The sequence below is a fragment of the Bactrocera oleae genome, chromosome 5 (genome assembly GCF_042242935.1).
Source record: "Bactrocera oleae isolate idBacOlea1 chromosome 5, idBacOlea1, whole genome shotgun sequence".
Lineage (NCBI taxonomy): Eukaryota > Metazoa > Arthropoda > Insecta > Diptera > Tephritidae > Bactrocera > Bactrocera oleae.
Window position 1 is genome coordinate 67,602,506 of NC_091539.1, and position 23,765 is coordinate 67,626,270.

The 23,765-nt window shown below is 32.1% G+C and overlaps 1 protein-coding gene across 1 annotated transcript; it reads left to right on the forward strand.

Moving 5' to 3' along the window:
* Nucleotides 1-20: 20 nt before the first annotated feature.
* Nucleotides 21-23,629, forward strand: LOC106621569 (mitogen-activated protein kinase kinase kinase 7). Its single transcript, XM_014240497.3, has 10 exons — nucleotides 21-636; nucleotides 713-826; nucleotides 1,484-1,672; nucleotides 1,743-1,922; nucleotides 1,988-2,123; nucleotides 2,244-2,425; nucleotides 2,530-2,937; nucleotides 3,017-3,038; nucleotides 22,554-22,912; nucleotides 22,972-23,629. The coding sequence occupies exons 1-10, from the start codon at nucleotides 325-327 to the stop codon at nucleotides 23,212-23,214; spliced, it is 2,145 nt and encodes a 714-aa protein (XP_014095972.2). The 5' UTR covers nucleotides 21-324; the 3' UTR covers nucleotides 23,215-23,629.
* The last annotated feature ends 136 nt before the right edge of the window (nucleotides 23,630-23,765 follow it).

Consider the following 23,765-nt stretch of genomic DNA (forward strand, 5'->3'; position numbering starts at 1 on the left):
TTGACAGCTGATAACCGACTAAGAAGTGAATAAGTTTAATTGAAAATTGTCGTAACTTTAATTTCTAATAATTTAATTTATTTATTCCATTTGATTGTAGTTTGCTCGTAATAACACATAAACTAATAGTTTTCGTTATTAAGTTAAGGCAACATATAAAAATAATTATGTGTATTTGAAGAACCAAAATGTGTTAGTTGTTAACAAAGATAAAAGCAAAACAATTTGCGTTTCAACGCTGAAACCGCCAGCTACATTATCCTATATCGAAACAGCTGTGGACCGTTCATACACCATTTATTCCAAATAAAGTGTAATCTGCAGATGGCAGAGTTGGAAAATATCACCGACCACATGACTGCTGGAACGGATGTCGAAGATGTTTCGTCACAAAATGATACAACAACGGCTACAGCGGGTGTTCCATCCTCACCATCCTTAAATTGTGAAGATTCCACAAGTAATACACCAGAACAAATGGTGACTACACCAAAAACCAAAGCGGTGACGATAAATGCACCATCGCCCTCGCCTACTCTTTCAAAACCAACTCTTTCAACATATCTGCCTTGTATAACTGAAGGTTTGGAGCAGTTTAAACCTATCATATCTTTTGAAGATCTTTTGTTCGAAGAAGTATGTGGAAATATATTGTGAAAAATACTGCAAATTGTCCCAAAAACATTTATATACATGATTCTATTTATTACAGAAAATCGGACATGGTTCCTTTGGAGTAGTTTACAAAGTTAAATGGCAAGACAGACAGGTAGCGGCAAAAGAGTTCATGGCTAATCCGGACCAAGCAGAAGCTATTGAAACCGAGGTAGTTATCGTAATTTTTTCGCTTTTCATAATTTCTATATGAAAAATATATATGATAAGTGATTCCCTGATCATTGTGTATTTAGTTTGCCGCGAAGTTTGTAACACCCAGCAGGAAACGTTGGAGATCTTATAGAATGTATATATATAAATGATAAGCATGATGAACGGAGTCGATTTAGCCATGTCCGTTTGTCCGTCCATCCGTGTATATACGCGCACTAGTTGCCAAATTTTAAGATATCGATCTGAAATTTTGCACACGTCCTTTTCTCTCTAGAAAGCTGCACATTTGTCGGAATCATAGCATATAGCTGCCATGCAAACTGAACGACCAAAAGCATGTATGTGTGGAAAACGTCTTTATTTGACACTAGTTTTTACATGGAATATTGTCCAAATCAACGGTACAATATTTTCGAAGAAATTGGTCAGATCGGACCACTGTAGCATATAGCTGCCATACAAACAGACCGATCAAAATCAATTTCTTGTATGACAACTTTATTTGTGTAGGGTTTACCAGCTTCGGCGCAACCGAAGCTTACGTTTCCTCTTGTTTTTATTTGATTATGGTAAAATTCAATTGGTATGATCAAAAATATATATATTTTAAGTATTTCTAAATTTCTTTTATTTTTATTCCTCATATATACAGGTACGACAGTTATCTCGTGTAAGCCATCCCAACATTATAGAACTTTATGCAATAACTGCAAATCAACAATCAATATACCTCATAATGGAGTTTATGGAAGGTGGCTCCTTACATACATTTCTGCATGGTAAAGTGAAACCCTACTATTCGACGGCGCATGCTATGAGTTGGGCCTGTCAATGTGCAGAGGTAAACTAACCTTATTTAACCACATTACTTGTTCTACTTATAGCGGTAAAATAATATTTATTTTAAATAGGGTGTTGCCTATCTGCATGCAATGAAACCCAAACCTCTAATTCATCGTGACTTAAAGCCTCTGAATTTATTACTTACAAACAAGGGGCGTCATTTGAAGATTTGTGATTTCGGAACTGTTGCAGACCAAGCTACAAAGATGACTAATAATCGAGGAACGGCTGTGTACATGGCCCCGGAGGTGAATTTATATCGCTAGATAATTTTATTCACAAAAATTTTGAAATATTTTCGCTAAAATTTAAGGTTTTCTCATCGTGCAAATATGACGAAAAATGTGATGTTTTTAGTTGGGCCACAGTGCTATGGGTGGTGCTGATGCGTCAACAGCCTTTTGCCGAAATCACAAACGCCTATTCAATACAATGGCAAATACACAAAGGTGAGCAGATAGGCAGCAAGGGATTAGTGTCTCTTTTGTCAAAATTATAGTCAAAATTTTTCAACAATCGAATCACGAAAGTTTTTTGGATAATACTTTTTTTCAACTCACTTATTGCAGGCCATCGTCCCCCAATGAATCCTAAAATTCCTCAACCAATACAAAATCTTATGCAAGCGTGTTGGCTTAAGGAGCCAGCGGAGCGTCCACCAATGGCACAAGTGTTGGCTTTTATGAAAAGGGTAACCGCTGATTTGCCTGGAGCTGATGAACCGTTAGAATATGAATTTAAACATCTTCAGGTTGGTTAATATTACAGAAAACTCACAAAAAGATTTGACTTAGTGACCTGCTGAATGTACTAATATTACCAATTTAATTTCACACAATTTATATTTACTTTTAGATTGTCTGCACAGATTCCACACAATCGACTGACAGTTATCAACTTGATTTCAGCAGTCTAAGGTCCACCGAAAACTCCAGCACTTCATTAGATTTAACGCCAACAAATACTGCAGACAACACAAACACCACAGATTCCTCGATAACACCTACAAACAGCACAGATGGTTATACCAACTTTATAGTGCCCACAACAACAGCCATACCAACCGCACATATAGCTGGACTAACATGTTGGGATGCTATACCCGAAGAGTCTGAATCCTCCTTAAGTCAGCGGAACACTAGTGGAGATATGTTCAATATGACACCAACACCCTCGGCATCAAAATGTTATGAAAATATATTTAACGGCATAACGCAAAAAGCTAATTTCATTATGAATCCACTGACAATCGATGTGGACCCTGTGAGTTAAGCACATACATTTAATATCAAATTGAGTTATATATAACTTATAACTTTATTTTTATTTTGTGTTTATACAGCATGCTTGGGACTTACTTCGGGGTGAGTGAACTTAGTACTAAAATTACATAGTTTCTTCTAAAGTTCTACAAATATACTACAATTTTTATTTACTTACGAATTTTAAAAACTAGCAATATTCAAAAAAAGATATAAGTAGAACATGAGATTGCTATCAAAAGCAGACGGTGAGAGAGAACTTAGAAAATCGCTTTCCTTTGGTAACTCTTGTAAACCAAGAAATTCCTGCAAACCATAAGCCCAATAGAAAAAGAGTTTGCAAAAAAAAAGCTATGAGTTTATCAGAGTTGCAGAGTCGTCTTTTGAGCCAAACTATAAACTAAATAATTATTATTTTGAGTTTTCAAATAAAACAATATGTGAACTTAAAATTGACAACTGGCAATAATTTTTTTGTTTTTGTTATGTTATATTTATAAAGAGATATCCTCTCAAAAAATAATAATAATTTAAACCAAAGTAACCAAAATTCAGTAACAAACATGCACCGGTTCTTATAGTGGTAAAAGCTAAGTGGTTCGCTTAACAGAACCCGACCGATTTTTTTTTTCAAATGTACCTGTAAATGTAACACTCCGGCGTAAAATCATGTTAACAGCAACCGTTACTGTGTAGAATTTCTTGCAGTACATTAAAGTTGTGACACAAACTCGAATTCATTAGCCATTTAATTGTCAAGCATTAAAAAAGTAGTTTGAAATATATTTTTTTTTAATTTTCCCAAACATACTTTTAGGAGTTTTTGGTGCAACAACCCTGTTTTGCCACAAAACATGTAATTTTTGTACGTTTAAAAAAATTGTTTCTGACTTTGAAAATTTTTGCATCGCTCTTGAAAATTTTGATATTTGACCATCAGATACCGTTACGATTTATAATTTTTACCTGAATACACATTCTATGGGCATTAGCAGTACATATAGTTCAACTAAGCGATTGACTGATTCATTGCACCGTTACAATAATGTAATTAAGAAACTTCCCACAGAGTCGAGTCTACAAACACATGATTTTTGTTCGTTCAATAGCCGTTGACTCGGCAGACTGCTTCAAAATTAGTTTTGAACAGTTTTCTGGCGTTACCACAACAACATGGCTATTATACAATATTTTTTTTAGTAATTTGCACTAAATTCCATAAATTTGTTTAAAAAAAGTTAAAAGTTTTCCAAGTTAAGAACAAAAATCACAACAGAAAAAAAATTTAAATTATAAAAATTATTAAAATTTAACATTAAAAAAAAAAATTTAATTTAAAACTCTTTAAGAACTGAAATTTTTTTTTTTTAATTTGAAATTTAAATATTTTTTACATATGTATATTGTTTTATAATTTTACGCTAGAAGAAAACCGCTATAGACTTGTGCATTTTGCAAACTGCAATCACTCAAACGCGATTTACGAAAAACAAAAACTAATTATAGAAAACACACACAATAAGCATTATAAAAAGATTAATAACGACATGTTATAAAATAATATAAAACAAAATTGTTAAGCAGCTTACGAAAATCACAACAGATGGTTACATAGGTTATTTTTAAAGATGAAGAAATGTCCTTACATACATACATTCTTACAAATAAGAAACTCTTACATACGTACATATTTAAAGTTGCATTTGTGTTCCTATTTATAAATGACTCATATTGTTGTTGTTTTTTTTTTTGGTGGCGATCTGTCTGTGCGGCATTTCTGAGACTGTAATTTATGTTGTTGTTGTCATTTTACGTTAGAAATACAGCGTTTTGAAAATATTTGTGTTAAGCACCGTTAGTATCAGCTGATTTTTATTTCTAGTTGTATAGCTCAAATACAGTTAATTTGTAGAAAATTTATTCATCTGTAGTACTAGATTTAATATCAGAAAAATTTTAGTGTTTTTTTTTAAGATTTAATTGAATTTTAATTATAAAATAATATAAAATTACAATTATTTTGAAAGCAAAAGTTAAAGGGGCATACCTTGTTGGCATTATCATGTATATTTTGAGGGGGGTTTCTAGTTTAGAGAATGAATTTTAGGTAAATTTTAAAGTGTCGTTAAAAAGGGCAATCAATAATTTTACTATCGATTTTTTATCAGTTATTTATAATGTTATTGTTACAAAAGTACAGAAAAATTAAAAAAACAAAAAATTAAAAATCCTAGTCATCTGAAATGAAAAAAAAAAGATTCTCAATCTGCAATGATGTCGCAATTGTATGAACTAGCGATAAGTAAAAAAATTTTTTTTGGACAAAATGGCGACTGTTTTAGAAAAAAACAATTTTTTTTTACCATTTCTTTTATTTTCTCGTATTTTTTAAAAATATTAAAAAGCTAAATTTGGGGATGAGGCTTGTTCATACTCAAGAAAGGTCTATAAAGAGATTCTCTGAAAATTTCAAGTAAATCGGTCCAGTAGAACTCGAGAAATCGTGGGTGCCGTATTGAAAAAGTCTGGTCTGAGAAAAACGCATTTAAAGTACAGTCACGTAAAATCTTTTGTTCGATTAGACCCAGCTGAACCATTTTGGAGGCCGAGTTAGTAAAATCTCTATATCTCCAAAAATAATTCAATTTAACCAAAGTTCTCTCGTAGACATGTTCTTAAATAGTTAAACTTTGAAAATATGAAAAAAAAATCGTTTTTAACCTCTTCATTTGTAGAAAATTTATTCATCTGTAGTACAAGACTTAATATCAGAAAATTTTTAGTGCCTTAAAAACATTTAACTTAAAAAAATTCTAAATTATTAATTTTAAATGTTCAAATGTTATTTCTAAGAGTATAGACTAACCAAAATATGCAAAAACTAAAAAATATGTTTTTTCCAAAATTTCATTAAAAAAATATTAGTTAATTATTTTATTTACTTTCTTATTTTATTTTAATATATTCTCTTTTTAAAATCTTTATATTTTATTAACTCGATGATTTGCTTTTTTTTTTAATATTTTTACTTTTTATTTTTTTTTTATTTCTTTTTTTTTTGAAAATTCAGCGCCTTTTTTAGTTTTATTATTACATTTTATCTCTTTAATACATTTCTGTATTAAATTTTTTTTTAGTTTACATTATTTTATTTACATATTTTTCTTTAGATCTTTGTCTGTAAACGACTAAGTTTCATATTTGCGTTTCCGTGCGCACCCAAAATACTCCGCATTACGCGAGAGTGTTATGCCAGCGGTGGGGCCTCGCCAAAGAGCGAGAGAGTGCCAACACTGCGACCGAATTAACGTAGATCATTAAAAATTTGCGATGCAATTTTGTATCGCTGCAGTAAATCTGCAACGCATGTGTGCAAAAAACATTTTTGTGATGCGTAAGCAGTCAAAGCATTTCTGCCTCATCTCTTACGAACCGCTCCACAGACCCACCAACCCCAAAATACTATTAGTGCGGAGAAATTTTCATTGGTCTAGTATTTGGCGGCAGTCGTAAAATGAGCCGCGATGTTTGTCTACAAGAATTTCGCGAAATTTTTTATTTTTTGTTTTACTCATATGTACATACATATGCACGTACATATCTCTTATACTCTAGTGTTTGTGTTTGTATCAGTATTTTATATTGTTATTTGTAGCCGCCGAGGCTGTGAGGCTGTGCCGCGTGACGATTTTTGCGACGAGCTGAAAACAATTTTCCCACTTTTCTCAAAGTGAAAACACAAACAATCATTCACTTTCCTTTACATACATATTTACATTCATATGGATTGAAATTTTTTGTAAAAATGTATTTATGTATGTATATACATATGTATACATCGTAGTTTGAGTTTTTTATTTTAGTATATTTTTTTTGGTCGCTTTTCTGAAGACACGCCATCACTCAGTATGCTCTCAATGAGTCACCAGCCATGTTGGCAATAGCATCTGGCATTTCGGTGGCGAACAGTTGGTCAATCGACTTTAAACTGGGAGCAAAAAAAAAATTGCCAAACTTTGTTCATTTAATTATTAACATAAATTTGCTAATTTAATACTAGCTCCACCAGAGACCAAAGACCTTTTCTACTTGCCTCTACACCCCCAACGCTAATTTTTGTTTCTTGTTTCAAGTTCTCAACAAATCTTTAATCTGTTAGCGCCTTTTACAGCCAAAATCGAAAGAAATCAGGTTCTATGAAATATAATTCAATAATTCCACAGTTCTTCACAAACTTCTATAAGTTTATTTACAAGTGTTTCATTTGTTCACTACGCTTTCCTTTGTCTATTTTGTGGAGCTACACTGTTTTAAACTGTTATTTAATTAGTTCTTAATAAAATTTCATTTGAAAGTATATTCTTCCACTGTTTTATGGTTTCAAAATCGTATTTATTTAAAAAATATGATTTTTATTTTATTTTTATTTATTTTCGCATCCCCATTTTGGGCACTCTGTAAGAGTTAACTTCCCAAACAGCGCAAAAATTATAAAACCATAAAATATGTGTGCTCTGTTAATGATGCTTAGTTTTTACCTAAAATTATGATATAGTTACTTCTTTCAATTTTTTAATTAAATACATTCTAAATGAGTTTTAAAATATTTTATTGCAATTGTGATTTTTTACATAATTGTACAAACAATATACATATGTACTATATACTATGAAAAATTTCAGAAAAAAATAACAAAATCGAGAAAAGATTTTAATTAAATTAACATTACTCCCTGACCGATATAGTTTACCGTTAAAGCTATCTTCTGAAATTGTGCTTAATTAATTTTAGCTAATTTTCACATAAAGCAAAAATTAAAAAAAAAAAACTGAGGTCCTAGAACTAAGTCCGCAATGGTTAAGGCTTCACTAGGTGTGTCGTAAATTTTAAATTTAGCTTAGAGAGGTATCAATATTGAGAATATTTCAGCGTTAAATCTTCCTAACTTTTCGATGAACACTCAAAGGCGTCAGCGCTTTGGTTCGCAGGTCCCTGATCGGCTGTCAATTCAGCAACAACATACATGGCAGCAATGCTACGAATGTCAGGGCTTAATAATCTTTGCTTAGCTCTAAATTCTTGACTCCGCTCTGTATTAGTTTTGGCCGGTTTCTTCGGTGGTTTGCTAGTACGTTTTCGCTCTCTGTATTCTCTCATTCGTTGTGCTGATGTTTTAGTCTGTTTACTAGCTGGCCTATTGCTTGTTGCCCCCTCATCAGCTGGTAGTTCGGCAACCCCATTTATGTCAGTAATTTCGTTGGCGTTTGTTTTTAATAATTTTCTCTTCTCCCTGTATTCTTGGCTTCGCTGTTTTCCACTTTTCGCCTGCTTTTTCGGTGGTTTCATCGCTCGTTTTCTTTCTCTGTACGCTTTCGCCCGTTCCGCAGCTGTTTTTGGCATTGTTGTCGACCAACTGTGATTGTGGAATCGCGAATTATGACATTTATTATCTTCATTTTACTAGAATCGAGTAACTAAATTGGAAGACTTACCGTTGAAATTTCTATTATCACACTAACAATTTTACTTATTTATCACTTTTTCACGTTATTTAGGCATTCGTTTGATTTGCAAATGCTTTCGCTACTAATGTTTACATGTTTGTTGTGGAATTTCATTAGGCACCGTAGTAAAATCAATCGACTGCGACGATGTTGTGTAGCGCACAGCGTTGCCACACACAAACTGGTTTCGCATTCAGAAGCTCCAAAGAATTACCAAAATTTAATTTTTTTCATATTTTCGTATAAATAAACAAATACAAAAAATACAAATACAAATAAATAAATTAACACTAATGCATACATGTACTTTATCTGTACGAATATGTATGTTAGTATGTTAAGCGATTATACAAGTGTCTCCGGCATAGTTCATTACCGGCAAAACAGTAATTAATTTTCAAAGAACATATTATGCAACTTAACATTTTAACTAAAATTTTTTTTTATTGAAGTGAAAATTGTTAAGACCTGGTAGTAAAATCGATTGCCTGCAACGAAGTTACGTGACAAACAATCTGTCGTCACACACACAAAATAGAAGTTACATGCAAAATATGTACAATATATGTAAATAAACACTAAAGACACTTTTGCCGAGTTTTATGATTGAAAAAATGTTTGAGAAAAGTTGCCACCTATTTGAATTTTTTATGCAATTCAATTTTTAAAATGTTACAATATGTACTTTAAATTAAAATGAAAATTTGTCAAAGAAATTTTAAAAGAGCTTTTTTTTAAATTCAAAAATCAAATTAAAGGGTTGCCAACTGTTTGCATGTGAAAAAAAAATAATAATAATAAGGATAGCACTTCCAGCATCCTAGTTTTTTAGCAAAAGTTATGGTTAAAAAATAATTTTTTGAACAAAGTTGCCACCTGTTTTCACTTTAATTTTTATGAAATTGAATTTTTAAAATACATAAAATATAACAATAGAGATGTACATACATCACACTAAAATGGAAATATGTCGAACATATTTTGAAAGAGTTGCTAAATGCTTAAATTGAGTAAAATATAAAGAGATTTAAAATTACTTACAGTTGAAGAACGTGTTAAAGCGGCCTATTAAAAAATATTAATCAACTAAACGAATCTATATAATTTGGGTACACAACTTATGAAGCTCTATAAAATTTAGTTTTTGAGAGCGGTTACTGTTATTAAATTTAATCAATAAAATGAATTTGATAATGCTATATTAAAGAAGAAGGAAAGCTGCTTCGTCACGAGTCAGTGTTTTCATTTCAAATTTTAGGAACATATGTTTCAATAATTTTAATAACAATTTATGGAATAGAGGAATTTATTTTTTAACGCTATTTCCTTTTGCTGAAACGTATGATATGTGAATTGTCATCTAAGAAAGATTAATACTAAAGAAATATCACTTCCAAAAATTGCATATCCAAAATTTTTGAAATTGTGAACAAATTAATAAATTATGTTGCCAACATTTTTAAAGGTAATATACAGCTAATTTTCCCTCTAATCATTTAATTCCAAGAAAAACACTTTAGTCAAATTAGAAATCAAAATATACGTATTAATTAGAAATGAAATTCTTAGGAGATTTATGTGAATACGCTGAATTATAAAAACCAACAAAAATACGCACAATCTCGCAGTCAAGTTAAAAGAGAACACATATTTATGTTAATGCTCGTATTTATAATTCTATAAATTATAGGAATAAAAACGATTTCAAAAGACACACAAACACATTTATATTAGACGTTTTAATTCATCAGACCTAAAAAAAGCGAAAGCAAAAATTCAGTTGCTATTATTGTTGTAGGAATGTTTTATTCCAAAAATATTTATTGAGAATGCTCCCGAGTATTTTTGTCTAAGCAAGGACTGTCAACCTTGGTTAGAAAAAAATTCGAGACCGTTCCGATTATGTAGAAGCGACTATGAAAGTAGGTCAAGTCGGTTTAAGTCCATGAGGACAACTTGAATTATTATGAGCAACTTATTCGAGAAGCGATGTTTTTGTTTTATCTTAAGCAATCCCTAAAAACGTAACCTCTATATATCTCTTATTTTTTAGTTTACCACGAAGTCTGTATCACCCAGAAGGAAACGTCGGAGACGCTATAAAGTCTGTCTGCTTGTATGTACATAAACTAGCCTCAAAGTTTTTGAGATATTGATCTGAAATTCTGCACATGTCCTTTCTCCCCAAGAAGCTGCTAATTTGTCGGAATTACCGATATTGAAGCGCTATTACATATAGCTGTCATACAAACTGAACGATCAAACACAAGTTCTTGTATGAAAAAGTTTTTTATTTAACAAGATATCTTCACGAAATTTGGCATGGATCAGTGCCCAAAGCAACGCTACAATTTTCTGCCATATAAACTGACCGCTCATAATCAAGTTCTTGTATGGAAACTTTTTTATTTGTGAAGGGTATTCTAAATTTAGTGCAACCGAAGTTAACGGGTTTTCATATTTTTTTTTAATTTTCTCCTCGGAACTAACTGCTGAAATTTTCGTTTACCTTTAAGCATTTTAAAGTGCATGTGCGCCTAATTATAGGCATCGTTACGCATTAAAAAGGCTTTTGATGTTAGAAAATGAATACAAGATATGTGTAGATATAAATAACAGATCTATAGAATTATACACATAAGTAGTTTAAGTTATAATTAAGCTTATGCGCCTAATAGTAGGCAACGTTACGTATAAGAGAAACCTTTTAGTTTTTATTTCATTATTGCTGGACAGGAAAAAAGTTGCTATATGTATTTCAAAATATATAAATTAATACATATACATATACATATATACAAGTATGTACACATAATTTTCAGTTCAATTTTCATTTGCTACAACACCATTCGTTTGGCCCATAAACTATAGCTCTCGCGCTGAAACCGCACTGACTCAGCCAAAAGTCGAAATGGATTCGTCAGCGACATTTACGCCACTTCAGTAAATCAACGGTGAAGAAGTGCTCAACCAGTCAAAATATTTTGATGTTTCTGTAGCAAAGCGCTCGCCAATGCATATGTGTATGAATATGTTTATATGTATGTGTATGTATGTTTCGAAGCACGTCTCCTTAATGTCCAAATCAAAGACTTTCCGAAATATCAAAACTGTTGGGCCAAATTAATGGCACTGCAGTAAATTTGTATACAATCTACATATATATATGTACATATGTATGTGTGTGTGGTGTCGATTTCTCTGAACCGCAAAAAGCTGCGGCGATTTTCCTCACAAAATATTTATGACTATATAAATTTTCTAAGTTTTCACACGGTGCGCGTGAAAAGTATATTTTTCATCAATTTCAATAATTTATGAAGAATTCATCCACAGCCCGCGCGCCGCCTTCACACTAGCTCACTTGCAGACTCATCACGATCATTTGCACTACATGCGGACATATATACTTGTATGTACATACTTGTATATATGTTTATGGCATATGATTGCGTCTGTGTGTGTATTATATAGGCTTGTCTGTTCATTGTTGAGAAGCGTTGAACGAAAATTGTTTAATTGTGCAAAAATTTGCTGAGTGCGCCGCATCTGCTGCATCGAAATGAATGTCTCATACAAAGTGATATTTTATTGAAATTACCTGTAATATAATTGTTGATTTATGCATGTCGAAATGCCATTTATGTTAATGTGCGATGCTTGTGAAATTGTAAATTATTGCATTTGCTTTGAAATATTGTCAACTTGGGGGGAAAGTAGAAAAGACGTAGCGGTATTGCACGGGCGATCTAATACGAGGGCTGGGGAATGCTCGGGGCGCCTAAGAATGCCAAATATTTGGGTTTTAATTAAAATTAATTGTAATGATAAATAGTATTTGTATAATAATAAAAATACAATATTCATTAGGCTTCAAAGTTTAATAAAAAAAAAATGTTTCACATATTTTAATACAGATCATTATTATCGTTTCAAAATAGGCTCTTAAGCCAATGCAAGCATGCCAACGTTGATTTCGATTTTTCCATAATTAAAATTAGCCGAAATCGAAAATACCAAAATTCGCTCAAAGCAACGAAGGTCATCTCATACGAGGCGTATGGAGAATTGAAATCAACGTTGGCATGCGCTATTGTTGCTGGCTTGTTGCACAATTGCGACGTCATATTCATAAACCCACTTCTCGCCACCAGTAATGTTGCCTTTGAGGAATGTAGGGTGCTCAGTTACGTTATGAAGCAGCTCTTTTGCGACCTCTACTCGATGTAGTTCTTTCAAAAGATTCAGATATTTTTGTACGAGTTTAGCTTCATACCCAAAACATTAACCAAAATGTGTTGAGTCGATCCATAATAGTTGTTGAGACCTTCTGCTATCTTTTTCATGCCAACACGATGATTTTGAGACACTACTTCTTGATTTTTCTCGATATTATCGTCATTAACAGAGATGGATGGACGAAGCGCATGAGGCAAGTTTTCGATGTCTTACTTAAATAAACTCGACGAAACGCTTTTGCAACATTTGCAAAGATTCCGTAAGCTTGATTCCGTTGGAAACACAAAATTTCAAGAAAACTCGTTAAATTTGTTTTTCTATAGTAAAAACCGCCATAAAAAACTTTTTGCGTCGTAAACAAGCAGCTGTCAAACATTCACTAATTAATATATGGAGATCAAACTTCACACGAACATAAAAAATGTTGTACTAAGCTTGAAAAAAAACTTTTATAGATTCCGCTTGCGCGTGCTGTTTAACTCGACCAGTTCGGCTCATTTTTGATCCGGTGAATTTAAATTACTTACATATATCCAGATGGCGGCAAGAAACTTGTAAAAACCGTAACTATATTCCATGAGGATGACCCTTAAAATTGTAAACCGCTTCCGAGTGCTTATGCGATGCTCTTATTATGTGTCATTTCGTGTATACAACTGAGCTTTGAAATAATTTTTCGCGTCAAGTTTTTCTAAAATTTTTGAATTTTCTAGGCAATGATTTGAACCTAGGACGCACCGAGAGTTAAACTGACAACTGTTTGCAATGAACTAAAAATGTTAAAAAACTGGTTTAGTTGCAACTTTACTTCACTTTTTGAATATACTTGAAATATTTGAAAGTTGTAAATAACCAAATGCACTCTTTGAATGCAACTTTCCGACTACTGACGGCTTCCATACATTATTGGCACAATTTTGACGCCACAGTGACTATTCGAATCCGTTCCGGTTACGAAAATCGAATAAATGAAGTTTTTTTTATTTTAATGAGGCTTAACATAAGCTCAACTAAATTGAAAACAACAATATTTTCAGCTTGGTATACACAACCTAAAAAATATCGCTTTTTTATTATTTGATTTGTTTCCATTTACGTACATACCTACATATAATAAAATTTTTCGAAATTCAGCGGATAAAAATCTCGCACTCTACACATACATACATCTATTTGTCTACAGTCTGTGAAGATGAGGATGAGCAACCAATGGCAACTTGACTATTCATATGACTCATTAGATGCTATATGGGCAGATAGCAATAAAATTGCGACAGATGGATGTTTACATATATGTATTTACAGTAGGCCTTCCTTAAGAGGAACTTTAGGAGTTTTTTTATAATGTAAGAACTTACACTTTAAGTGATAAGTCATTTAGAGGTAGTTAAAAACTGAGATTATTATTATTATTATTCTTTTTTAAATTTATTTTTTTAAACAGCCACTTTTGAAATACAATCAAAATGTATAATATTAATTACGCATCTTCGTAAATACTTTTTTCATTACTGTCTCATGTCACAGCTGCGTTCTTTCCCACTTATTCATTATTAATAGGTCGTGAATCACGACCGTTACATATAAGTCAATATTAGGCTTGATTTGTATTTTCATAAAGGTAGAAAGCTCTCTTGGGTGTGCTAATCAGAGAGAGCACAAATTACTCTTTTACAAGTGTCAAAAATATGACAAATGAAAAAACATATTTCATGTCAAAAATAATGCTGGATATGTTACATATTTTGTCTTTAGATATGTATGTATATATATAATTTTTCGTACCAAAAATTGTCCTGAGACACACTTTATGAACTGGTTGTCACCCAAGCCGTTTAATGTCGAACATACTTTTTATAAAATGAAGCGATCTAACAGGCGTTTTCGATTTAGAAAATTAGATATTTTTTATATACCTGTAGGCTTAGTCGAGCTGCACTTTATAGTTGTGTTGGCGGAGCCTTGATATAATTACACAAGTAGGGGAGATACAAGTTTTAATTCAACTCATCGGTGTAATGAATTTTGTAAAAAATTGCAAATGACAGTAGTGACAATAGCTGAAATATGCCCGTATCTATATACATATCTGAAACTGCAAAGCTCCCCTCCGAATCGTGCTTTTGCTTCTCCTACTTTCTAATTGTGCAGGGATAGTTCTACTTACATAAAGGACATCTCTTTAGCTGTTTGTTTTAAAATAAGTATTTTCAAGTTGAAAACACACTGGAAATACCGCTAAAACTTCCAAAAATTTCAATCTATTTATTATTACCCTTATATTTTATTATTATAGATTCCAAAAACTAATGATACACCACCATTTGTTCCTTATGACTTCTTGTCGTTCTTTTAAATTATTTCCCTCTTCATGAATATCCACACCATGTCATGCTATAGAAAAACCGATCACTATTATTTTACAAAGTGTTATTCCGAGAAAATCACCAAAACACTCCAATTTTTGGAAATACCTCGCCATCGTCTAACACTTTCCATTCTTCCAGGAATTGTGTACGATTTTTCAAATTTGCTCTTTCGGTTTATCGCATAAACACAAACAAAGTCGAAAAAGTTATAGTTTTTCTTGCTGCAAAGTAAAAGTGTGGCCGCGAGTCCAAAAAATTGACCGATTCAAAAACATGTGAATTTTCATATACGCGTATATATATGTATAAATATGTATAAGTGTATATACTTATATAAAATATACACAATTGTACTAACATATATGTGCAATGGATAAATCTCCTAATAAATAGTCTTTAAATAGGAAAGTTTGTGTTTTCTTTCACTTCGCACAAACATAACGAATTTCATGAGGGGTTTTCTCGCCCAATAATTGAGATTTATGTTTGTAGTGAGCCATTCAACGCCACGGACCAATTCAATGTACGAAAATAGCAAATCGAGGAGATCGAGCGCGATTTTGACAACGCACTATTACGCGCCGCACCGCCGCACCGCCGTATGAGTCATTATCGCCGCGATTAATTAGAAGGATATTATCGAGGTGTGTGCCGGTGTAGGTGATCCGCGAGCGAAATGAAATGTGTATTTTAATATTAGTACAAATTAATGCAAGCAGATGTGCGTTTAGTGTTTTTATTGTAAATTAAAATAAAAGAAGAAATTTATGGTTATTATAAGCAAAGTTTTCCGAAAAGTTGTCAAGACAAAAAAGTGATAATTTGCACATAATTTCTAAAAAAAAAAATTAAGTAACAAAAAATAAAATGTGGTTGAATCAGAGATAATTTTAGGTGTGTAAGTTAAATGTTATATTTTTTTAGATATTTTTTCTAAAAAACAAAGTTTCAAAACTAAAATTTAGACGACATTGCTTTTGTTGTAATTATTACGAATAAAAATTTTCAAAGTTCGACATTTTTCGTTGTCACTTTACAAAAGAAGGGATTTCAATGAGTATATCACAGATATCGAATGCAATAAGTAGCGGTATAAGTAGTACAGACATTAACAGCTGAAATTTTCAGAGATTAGAAAACGTTTATTTTTCTTTTGCTTAGAATCGAATATCATATTTTAGAAATGATATTATTGGCTTTCTCTATCTTAAATCCAAAAACCAAAAAATGTACTATTATACAATAACAAAAGAAGAATACAGATAATGATAGAAAAAATTAAAATTATGATTTTTAGCAAAATGGCGGCTTCCCAAAAATCATTTTTTTGTGAAAAAATTAACATTTTGGAGTAATTACAAAAATCGAAATAATTATGAAAACTCACATTCCTTCGCTCATACCTGATATATATTATAAATATATATTATATATAATAAATCAAATTATATATATACATATATCTAAAAGTATCGTGTAAAAATTTCTGTCAATCGGTCCAGCTATTTCGGAAATTTTGATCACTTGCTCTGCCGATTACACTTGGTTAAAAACTTCTTACAAATACTTTCATGTCTCCAAAACTATTTGCCGGATTAACTCGAAGAATATTTTTAAATTTACATATGTACATTCGATGTACATATGTATTATATAAGCAAAAAAAATGTTTTTTTTTAAATCACAAGTAAAAATAAATGAAATGGGTTTAAACTTCGGTTTCTATTCAAAGTGTTTCTTTCAACAATGAGTTCTCAAATACCGTTTTTCCAAAACAGTGTTATTGAATTTTTCATAATTCTTTTGGGCTAATATTTTTAGCCGGCAACCCTTCATAGAAACAACTTCGAGAGAAAACTCTTAAACGTATTTAGTTTGAGTCGCACTTTTTTATATTTCATTTATGTTAATTTATTTAAATTAAAAAAAAAGTAAAGATGTGGCAACTCTTTTGAAAAAAAAAACATATTTTCAATTTTAAAATCTCTTTTTACTTTTCATTTGTTATCATTTATCTTATAAAGTTTTTAGACTTAATTTCTTTTTTTTAACAAGTGGCAGCACTCGTCTAATATATATCTAAGGTGGCAAGCTTCCAAATTTTTTTAAACCAAACATAATTGCTCGCTTTATAATTATTCCTTTCGTACACTGCGAGCGTGACGTATTTTGTTACGCAACGCAATTTCGTTGCAGGCGATCAATTCTACTACCATTATTGAAGAAATTTCGCTTCATGTAAACTATTTTCCATAACATCGACAAATTTGTGATTATTATCGTTCATATTTCCACATACCATAGTGGATACATTCGTATGTACATGTATAAATATTACCACCTAGCACATATCTACTTACATATAATATATACATACTTAGTATATACGTCAAATGTACGTTCTTAAGTTGTCGTAGATCACTTGTTTGCGCTGGCTCTTGTCCCAAATTTAGAAATCACTTTGACACGTCAGCATGTTTTCTAAATAAACATTTCTAAAAAACCTACCAAATACAAAGTATTGTACAACAAACACAATGCATATGCTTTAAAAGTGAAAACAATATGCGCGTCAGTGTCCGTCGTGACGTTGGCCGCTAGTGGTTCTAGTGGTTGGTTGTCCGCACGTTCGATTCGTGAGCGACAGCCGGTTGATGGACATCATGAAATCTTTATCTTAACTAAAATGCAGTAGGAGCAGAGAGAGGGCGGGACTGGAGTTAAAAAAGTGCATTGGACCATTGAACTGTTAGTTAGTTATTAGGCAGACATATTTACATATTATATTTAAGTATGTAGTATATTTTCAACCGAAGCATGAAGTTTTGAAATTAAAGGCTTTGGCTAAGTTAGCTCTCATAGTCTATGAGATGTGTACATTAAACTCATTAGTGAGAGAGTCCAAGCCTATTCCAAGCAATTAAAACCAACTTCTCTTATAAACCTTTGGGCCGGGTTAGAGCTTGCCGTTTTGTGGGCAGAATTGCAGTCTGCTTAGGCCCGCCTATGAAAGCTGTTTTGGATTTTAAGTGTTTTGACTGTGTACTAACTTTCATCGCGATATTTTACTATTTCGGTGAATCTGTTTAGTTTCATATATCAAAGTGGATTCTTTAACGTAAAACCAATAACATTTAGATGAGTAAAGGGAGGACAAACAATGTGTAATATTTTGCTAGATAATAAAAATACTTATTTTTGGGTCAATATGACACCCTGCATTTATCAACGGGGTAAAGAATCAGCAAATCATAAAATTTTCCATCATCTGCATCATCATATGTCTTAAATTTCACAACTTTGTTTTTTTAACACTCATGTCGCTCGCTATTGCCTATATTATAAACACATTTTTTTAACGAGCGAAATTTTATAGCGCATCTTAAACATTTTTTCAGCACAGTTTTCTTTTCATGACGTAATTTTCGAAAATCAAAAGAAAGCTTGCCACGTCTATCGCTCTAGATTGAGTGAAGAAATGAGTGGTGTGGATTTATCTTATTGCATAAATATAAAAATTTAAATCTACAGGTCCATATAATACCCAAGGGTTAATGTCAAACTTATCAGAGACTTCTGAAAACCCATACAGCTTGGCGAATTATCTCTTATGTACTGATTGTTATTAAATATATTATTTTCATATACCAAAAACTGTTTAATCACATTTTCAGCATGTTTAACACACTGTGCGTACGACCAATTTTCATTGTGATGAGTCGTCAGCGGGCACATACCTTCACAGTATTTCTTGTATGACGTCAACGCTGTCCAAATTGAGAAGAGCCGCCTTGCATGAGCTCCTTATGGCTCTCCGTCACTCACGATTTCACGTGCTCATATACGTGCTCGTACATGCATACTCCTACACACATACCTGCATATAGTCGCCAATGTGCATAATTGTATAATTACTTTGCTCGATGTGGAGTGGAAATCTCGATGGGGATGCTGATCCGCATCCGTTGTCACACTCATAGCTCATTGTTCTTGCTGTCGGCGACGTTGAGATCGTGTAGCTAGTCTCAGTCTGTGAGCGAGCGTGATTGTGTACATTGTACGAAGAATTCTCGTCGGCGTTAGAATTGTACGCGCGGTATCCATTTAATAATTGCCCCATTTCTGCACCTACGCACATACATACATACATATATATGTTTAAATATTTGTGCCGCTTGGAAAATCGAAATATTTCTCATAACTATTTAGTTCGAGCTTTTAGTGTAAAACTCAAACTTATTTCGAATTATCGAAAAATCATTAAAAATTTTTGAAATCTGTATGTTTGTTTGTGTAAATTCAGTGCTAGAAATGCTTTACATAATTGATGTCCAATCGATTTTTCCTAATCGCGCTGCGCAACACGCATGTAAACAAAAACTTGTGAATGTGGAGATGTGTGCTTTTAATGATTTGTTGTGTTGAGTGTGAAATACATGCTATGGAGCAGCAGCAATTTAAAGATTAAAGAAATTAAAAATAAAATATATATAAATTATTTTTTTTTTCTGAATGATGTTGTTGTAAAATATCTCTTATGTTCGGTTTCGGTGTTTTTGTAATGTAAAATTTTTTACACGCCGTAAATTTGCTTTTTGCCCATTTCCAATTGCATTTTAACAGCTTTCGCGGCCCTCCAAATATTGCTCGAAACATTTGTTGTTGTTGTTACTGATGGAAAATAAGTGATCTCCAAACATGTGTTGTTGTTGTAGTGGCATAAAATATAGATTTGGTGAACTATGTTCTTATTCGAATATAAATCTTTGTCCATTCTGGTGTTCCCAGCTTTTTTGGCAACGGTTATGGTTTAGTTTGTAGACATGTGGCAACAGCTTAAATCTATCTAAATGCAAATACACACAAATGTTTTTTTAAAGGTTAACGAGTAGGTAGTGGGCATTGCCTTCTAATAGACACTGTGCCTATTACTCTTTGACGCCTTGAATGATCCTTTATTGTCATTTCAAACTTGAGATGATATTTATAGGTTATATTCTAGTTCTGAGAGTGTCGTAGAATTCACAATGTTGATTGATGCTACAATTTTAGATACAAGATAATCTCCTATATTAGTTTTGGTAGAGTTTCTAATCTACAGCTTTGAAAAACACCTTTCAAGCTTTAACAAATATTAAACCTTAATTATTGTTTAGAAATTTTTTCTTTTGTGTTTCAACATTGGATAATTCTAGACATGGATTTGTACTACGAAAACTATTTGCATAATCTGCATGTAAAATCTTTCGTTTAGTGTTTGAAATCCACAATCACTTCCGCAATAAAATTGTTGCACCATTACAGCAGTAAGAAATTACGAAAGTGCAGCTCTGCATTGAACTGAGTCACCGAAACATTTAATAGTTATTATTTTAAATAGGTGATTAAAAATTTGTTTTGTTTTTAACTCCCAAACCAAAACTCAAGCAAAAGTAATAAGCAAACAATTTTAATTTAAAATTTAAGAAAGTATTAATACAAAAATTGCCAGAAAAGATGTTGGTAATTTGCTGGCATATTTTGTAAAAACTCAACGCAAACCAAAAAAACAAACAAAATAGTGCACAAAAACAAAAGCAAATAATGTGTGATGCTACAACAATAATGACGACAGCAAATCAAACAGATCTTCACAGTTGTTGGATTATCTATAGTATGTATTAACAGTAATAATTTTTTTTAAATTAATATAAAGGTTATAGGCATTGTTGGAAATAATGCATTAAAAAATTTATTTAATTAACATTTGAATTCACTTTTTTTTTAATGTGTAATGCCGAAAATCAATTTTAGAAATAATTTTTAAATTTTTAATCCCAAATGCCAAATTGGAAAAAAAATCTATCTCCAATAAAGGATTAAAAATTTAAAATAAAATTTGGAATCAAAAAAATAAAAAGAATTTAATCTAAATTTCTGAATTAAAAATTAAATTTTGAATTAAAAATTAAATTTTGAATTTTAAATTTTTAATTCAAAAATTTTTATTTATAAAATGTGCAACTCTACATAGTTATAGGAAAAGCTGTCAAGCTGTCAAAAAAAAATAAAAAGTTATCCACAACTCTATTAAACTAAACTTATTTGTTTTCTACAAGATAACAGAGCTCAAACATAGCAAGCAAAGAAGTGGCGAATCGAACATGACTAATATGATAACCAGTATTAATTGTAACTGTCTTGTTAAGAAGCTCAAACTCACTTAAAAGTTTACAGTTTGAAATATCTTAATGATATCTTATTCAAAAATTCAACTTATTCGTATTTTTTTAATTTACTACAATTTCCGATAGCTCACTACTTTTTAAAGTAAATAAATTATTTTAGATGAAATATATTATTCTGTCTACATCCAGTTCATTTACTAAAATGTGTATGTAGTAAACTTCTAGATCTTTTCGTGCTAAAATTAGTCTGTATTATGCTAATTATAGTAAAAAGTTGAAATATATAGCTATGTTATCGTCTGTTCTAAATGTTCGCCTGGAACCCCAACTTTAAAATAAAAATATCTAAAAATGATAGAAGTTGACACTACAATTGTGGCTCACCATACTTATTTATGACATCATGAACAAAAGAAGTGAAGGGCCTTGCTTGTGTTTGCTATGAAAGTTTGGCAGTTCGTTACGTTTCGCATTAGCTTCGCAATTGTTTTGCTCTAAAATCGTGCATGAAATTTCCTTAACTGTGCGAAAAATTTGTTTATTTCCTCAAATATGTGCTTGGTTAGCTGACAGATTTATCGTAACTTTCGTTTACTCTTCTCGTAACAAAACCTCTACTGCCATGATTCTGCGAAATTACAGCTTACCTTTTCTTGCTTTCTCTGTATAAAGATACAGAAGACGTTATGTCTAGTGATCACTAAACTCACACCCCTGATCATATCTCTTTTGGACATTCAGAAAGTCCGACCATCATGTGTGTCGATATAATATTGTATTTTACATATTTATTTTTATTTATGATTTTATTATTGTTCAGCATATAAAATATAAAACGTTGCCTACATTTAGGGTTATATTAGTTCAATTTTTAGTTTAGACAGAACGGAAGAAATAAAATTGGATCTTCACAGTTTATAAGCTTAATAAAAAAAAACGCATGGGTTGTTGTTGAGAATGGCTCTTATAATAATTTTTGATTAAAATTTTTTTTATTATATTTCATTATTTGTATCATTCGACCATTTTTCAAAAGATTCATATCAGTTAGTCGCTGTTTTGTGGTTGTTGCTGTGGCAGCATGAAACATTCCTAAAATATTTTTGGTAACTTTTTGTCAATTTGACAACTTGTTGGCCTTGGCTTTCCGGTATTTTGCACCGCACTTCGTGGAAACAAAACGAACTTTTTTTACTATAGCCGGGTTAATACTCCACCATAAATAACTACGACTAGTTTAATCAAATTAAAAATATACATATATAGCAGTTTAATTATATATTATATATTTAGTATTAATAAGCAAGCGCTTAACTTTTATTGTTTTTTATTTTATAGCAAAGAACGATGGCAAAGAGGGACTCACCGTTACCGAAACCAAGCCGATGATGACAAGTACTTCCATGGCTGAGAGCGACTTCAATGCGGCCACACATGATGATGTGGATGACAATGATGACAGCGACGATCCGCCGCTTGCTGAAATGCTAGATCCCGAACTACAACCCGAACAGCCGATACCCGATAACGAAGAATCACAAGCCATCTACAGAGAGCACCGACGTTTAGCCAAAGAATATTTGCGTGTGGACACGAGACTCTACTATGCGCAGGATTTCAAAGACAAAATTATCTTAGGCTTGGATCCAGAAGAACGTCAAAAGAAGCAAGAGATGTTAAGGAAAATTAAGGAAAAGGTGAGCACGCACATTATTCTTTTATAAACACTGATTTATAATTTTTTCCATTTCTACAGCAAGAGCTGTTGGAGCTCTACAACAATTTGAAGCAACAACGTGAAAACCTACTTGCCGAACAGGCACGACCGGCGGTGCGGCCGAGTGGCGCTAACGTCACGCAACAACAAATGGAGTTGCTCGCTGGAAATGCGAGAACGACGCCGTCAAGCGTTGGTGTGAGCGCACAACAACAGCAACAACCGCCCGAAGCATTGGCCGACGACGGTTGGGTCGTCATACAACCCAATCAGAATGCGTAGTTAGAGGCGCGTTAAAAATATTATTTAAGTTATACGATTTTATTTACATAATTTTAAGTGATATTTAGTAATTTATGACGCTCTCACAAAAGGGAGTCGTTTCTGTGAGCTTTCAAAGAAGATAAAACCAAAAAAGAGTAGACTACTTGAAGAAACCCTTAGTGTTTTGTCATGAAAATATTCGCCTTAGCCATGTCATTAAAGCAAAACTAATTTTGTAGTATTACATAAGTATGTGTGAATGCAGCCAATGTATGTGTGAATTTGTTAGGACAATTGTCTTCTTGTGTACTGTCTTCGTTAGACAAGCCCTTTGTGGTTGTGTAAAATATAAAAATGTCAATATTTCCACATTGACTATAATTAATTGTAAGTGCAACATATTTCAATAAATATTACCTTTAAATAAAACACATTGAAACGGCTTATCCGGCGGATTTTAGAGAAATAGAAATGGAGCAATATCGGTTGATTCTTGTGTCTAGAAGGTAAATGTCCCAATGGAATCAAAAAGCGTTTGAATGCTGTATACGGCGACCCCTCTTCTTCGA

What these genes read in the sequence shown, in the direction of transcription:
- LOC106621569 (XM_014240497.3), top strand. Translation starts at nt 325, where the DNA reads ATGGCAGAGTTGGAAAATATCACCGACCACATGACTGCTGGAACGGAT. An exon ending in CAGAAGCTATTGAAACCGAG is followed by an intron (nt 827 to 1,483) that starts GTAGTTATCGTA and finishes TCATATATACAG; the next exon opens with GTACGACAGTTATCTCGTGT. An exon ending in TGACAATCGATGTGGACCCT is followed by an intron (nt 2,938 to 3,016) that starts GTGAGTTAAGCA and finishes GTGTTTATACAG; the next exon opens with CATGCTTGGGACTTACTTCG.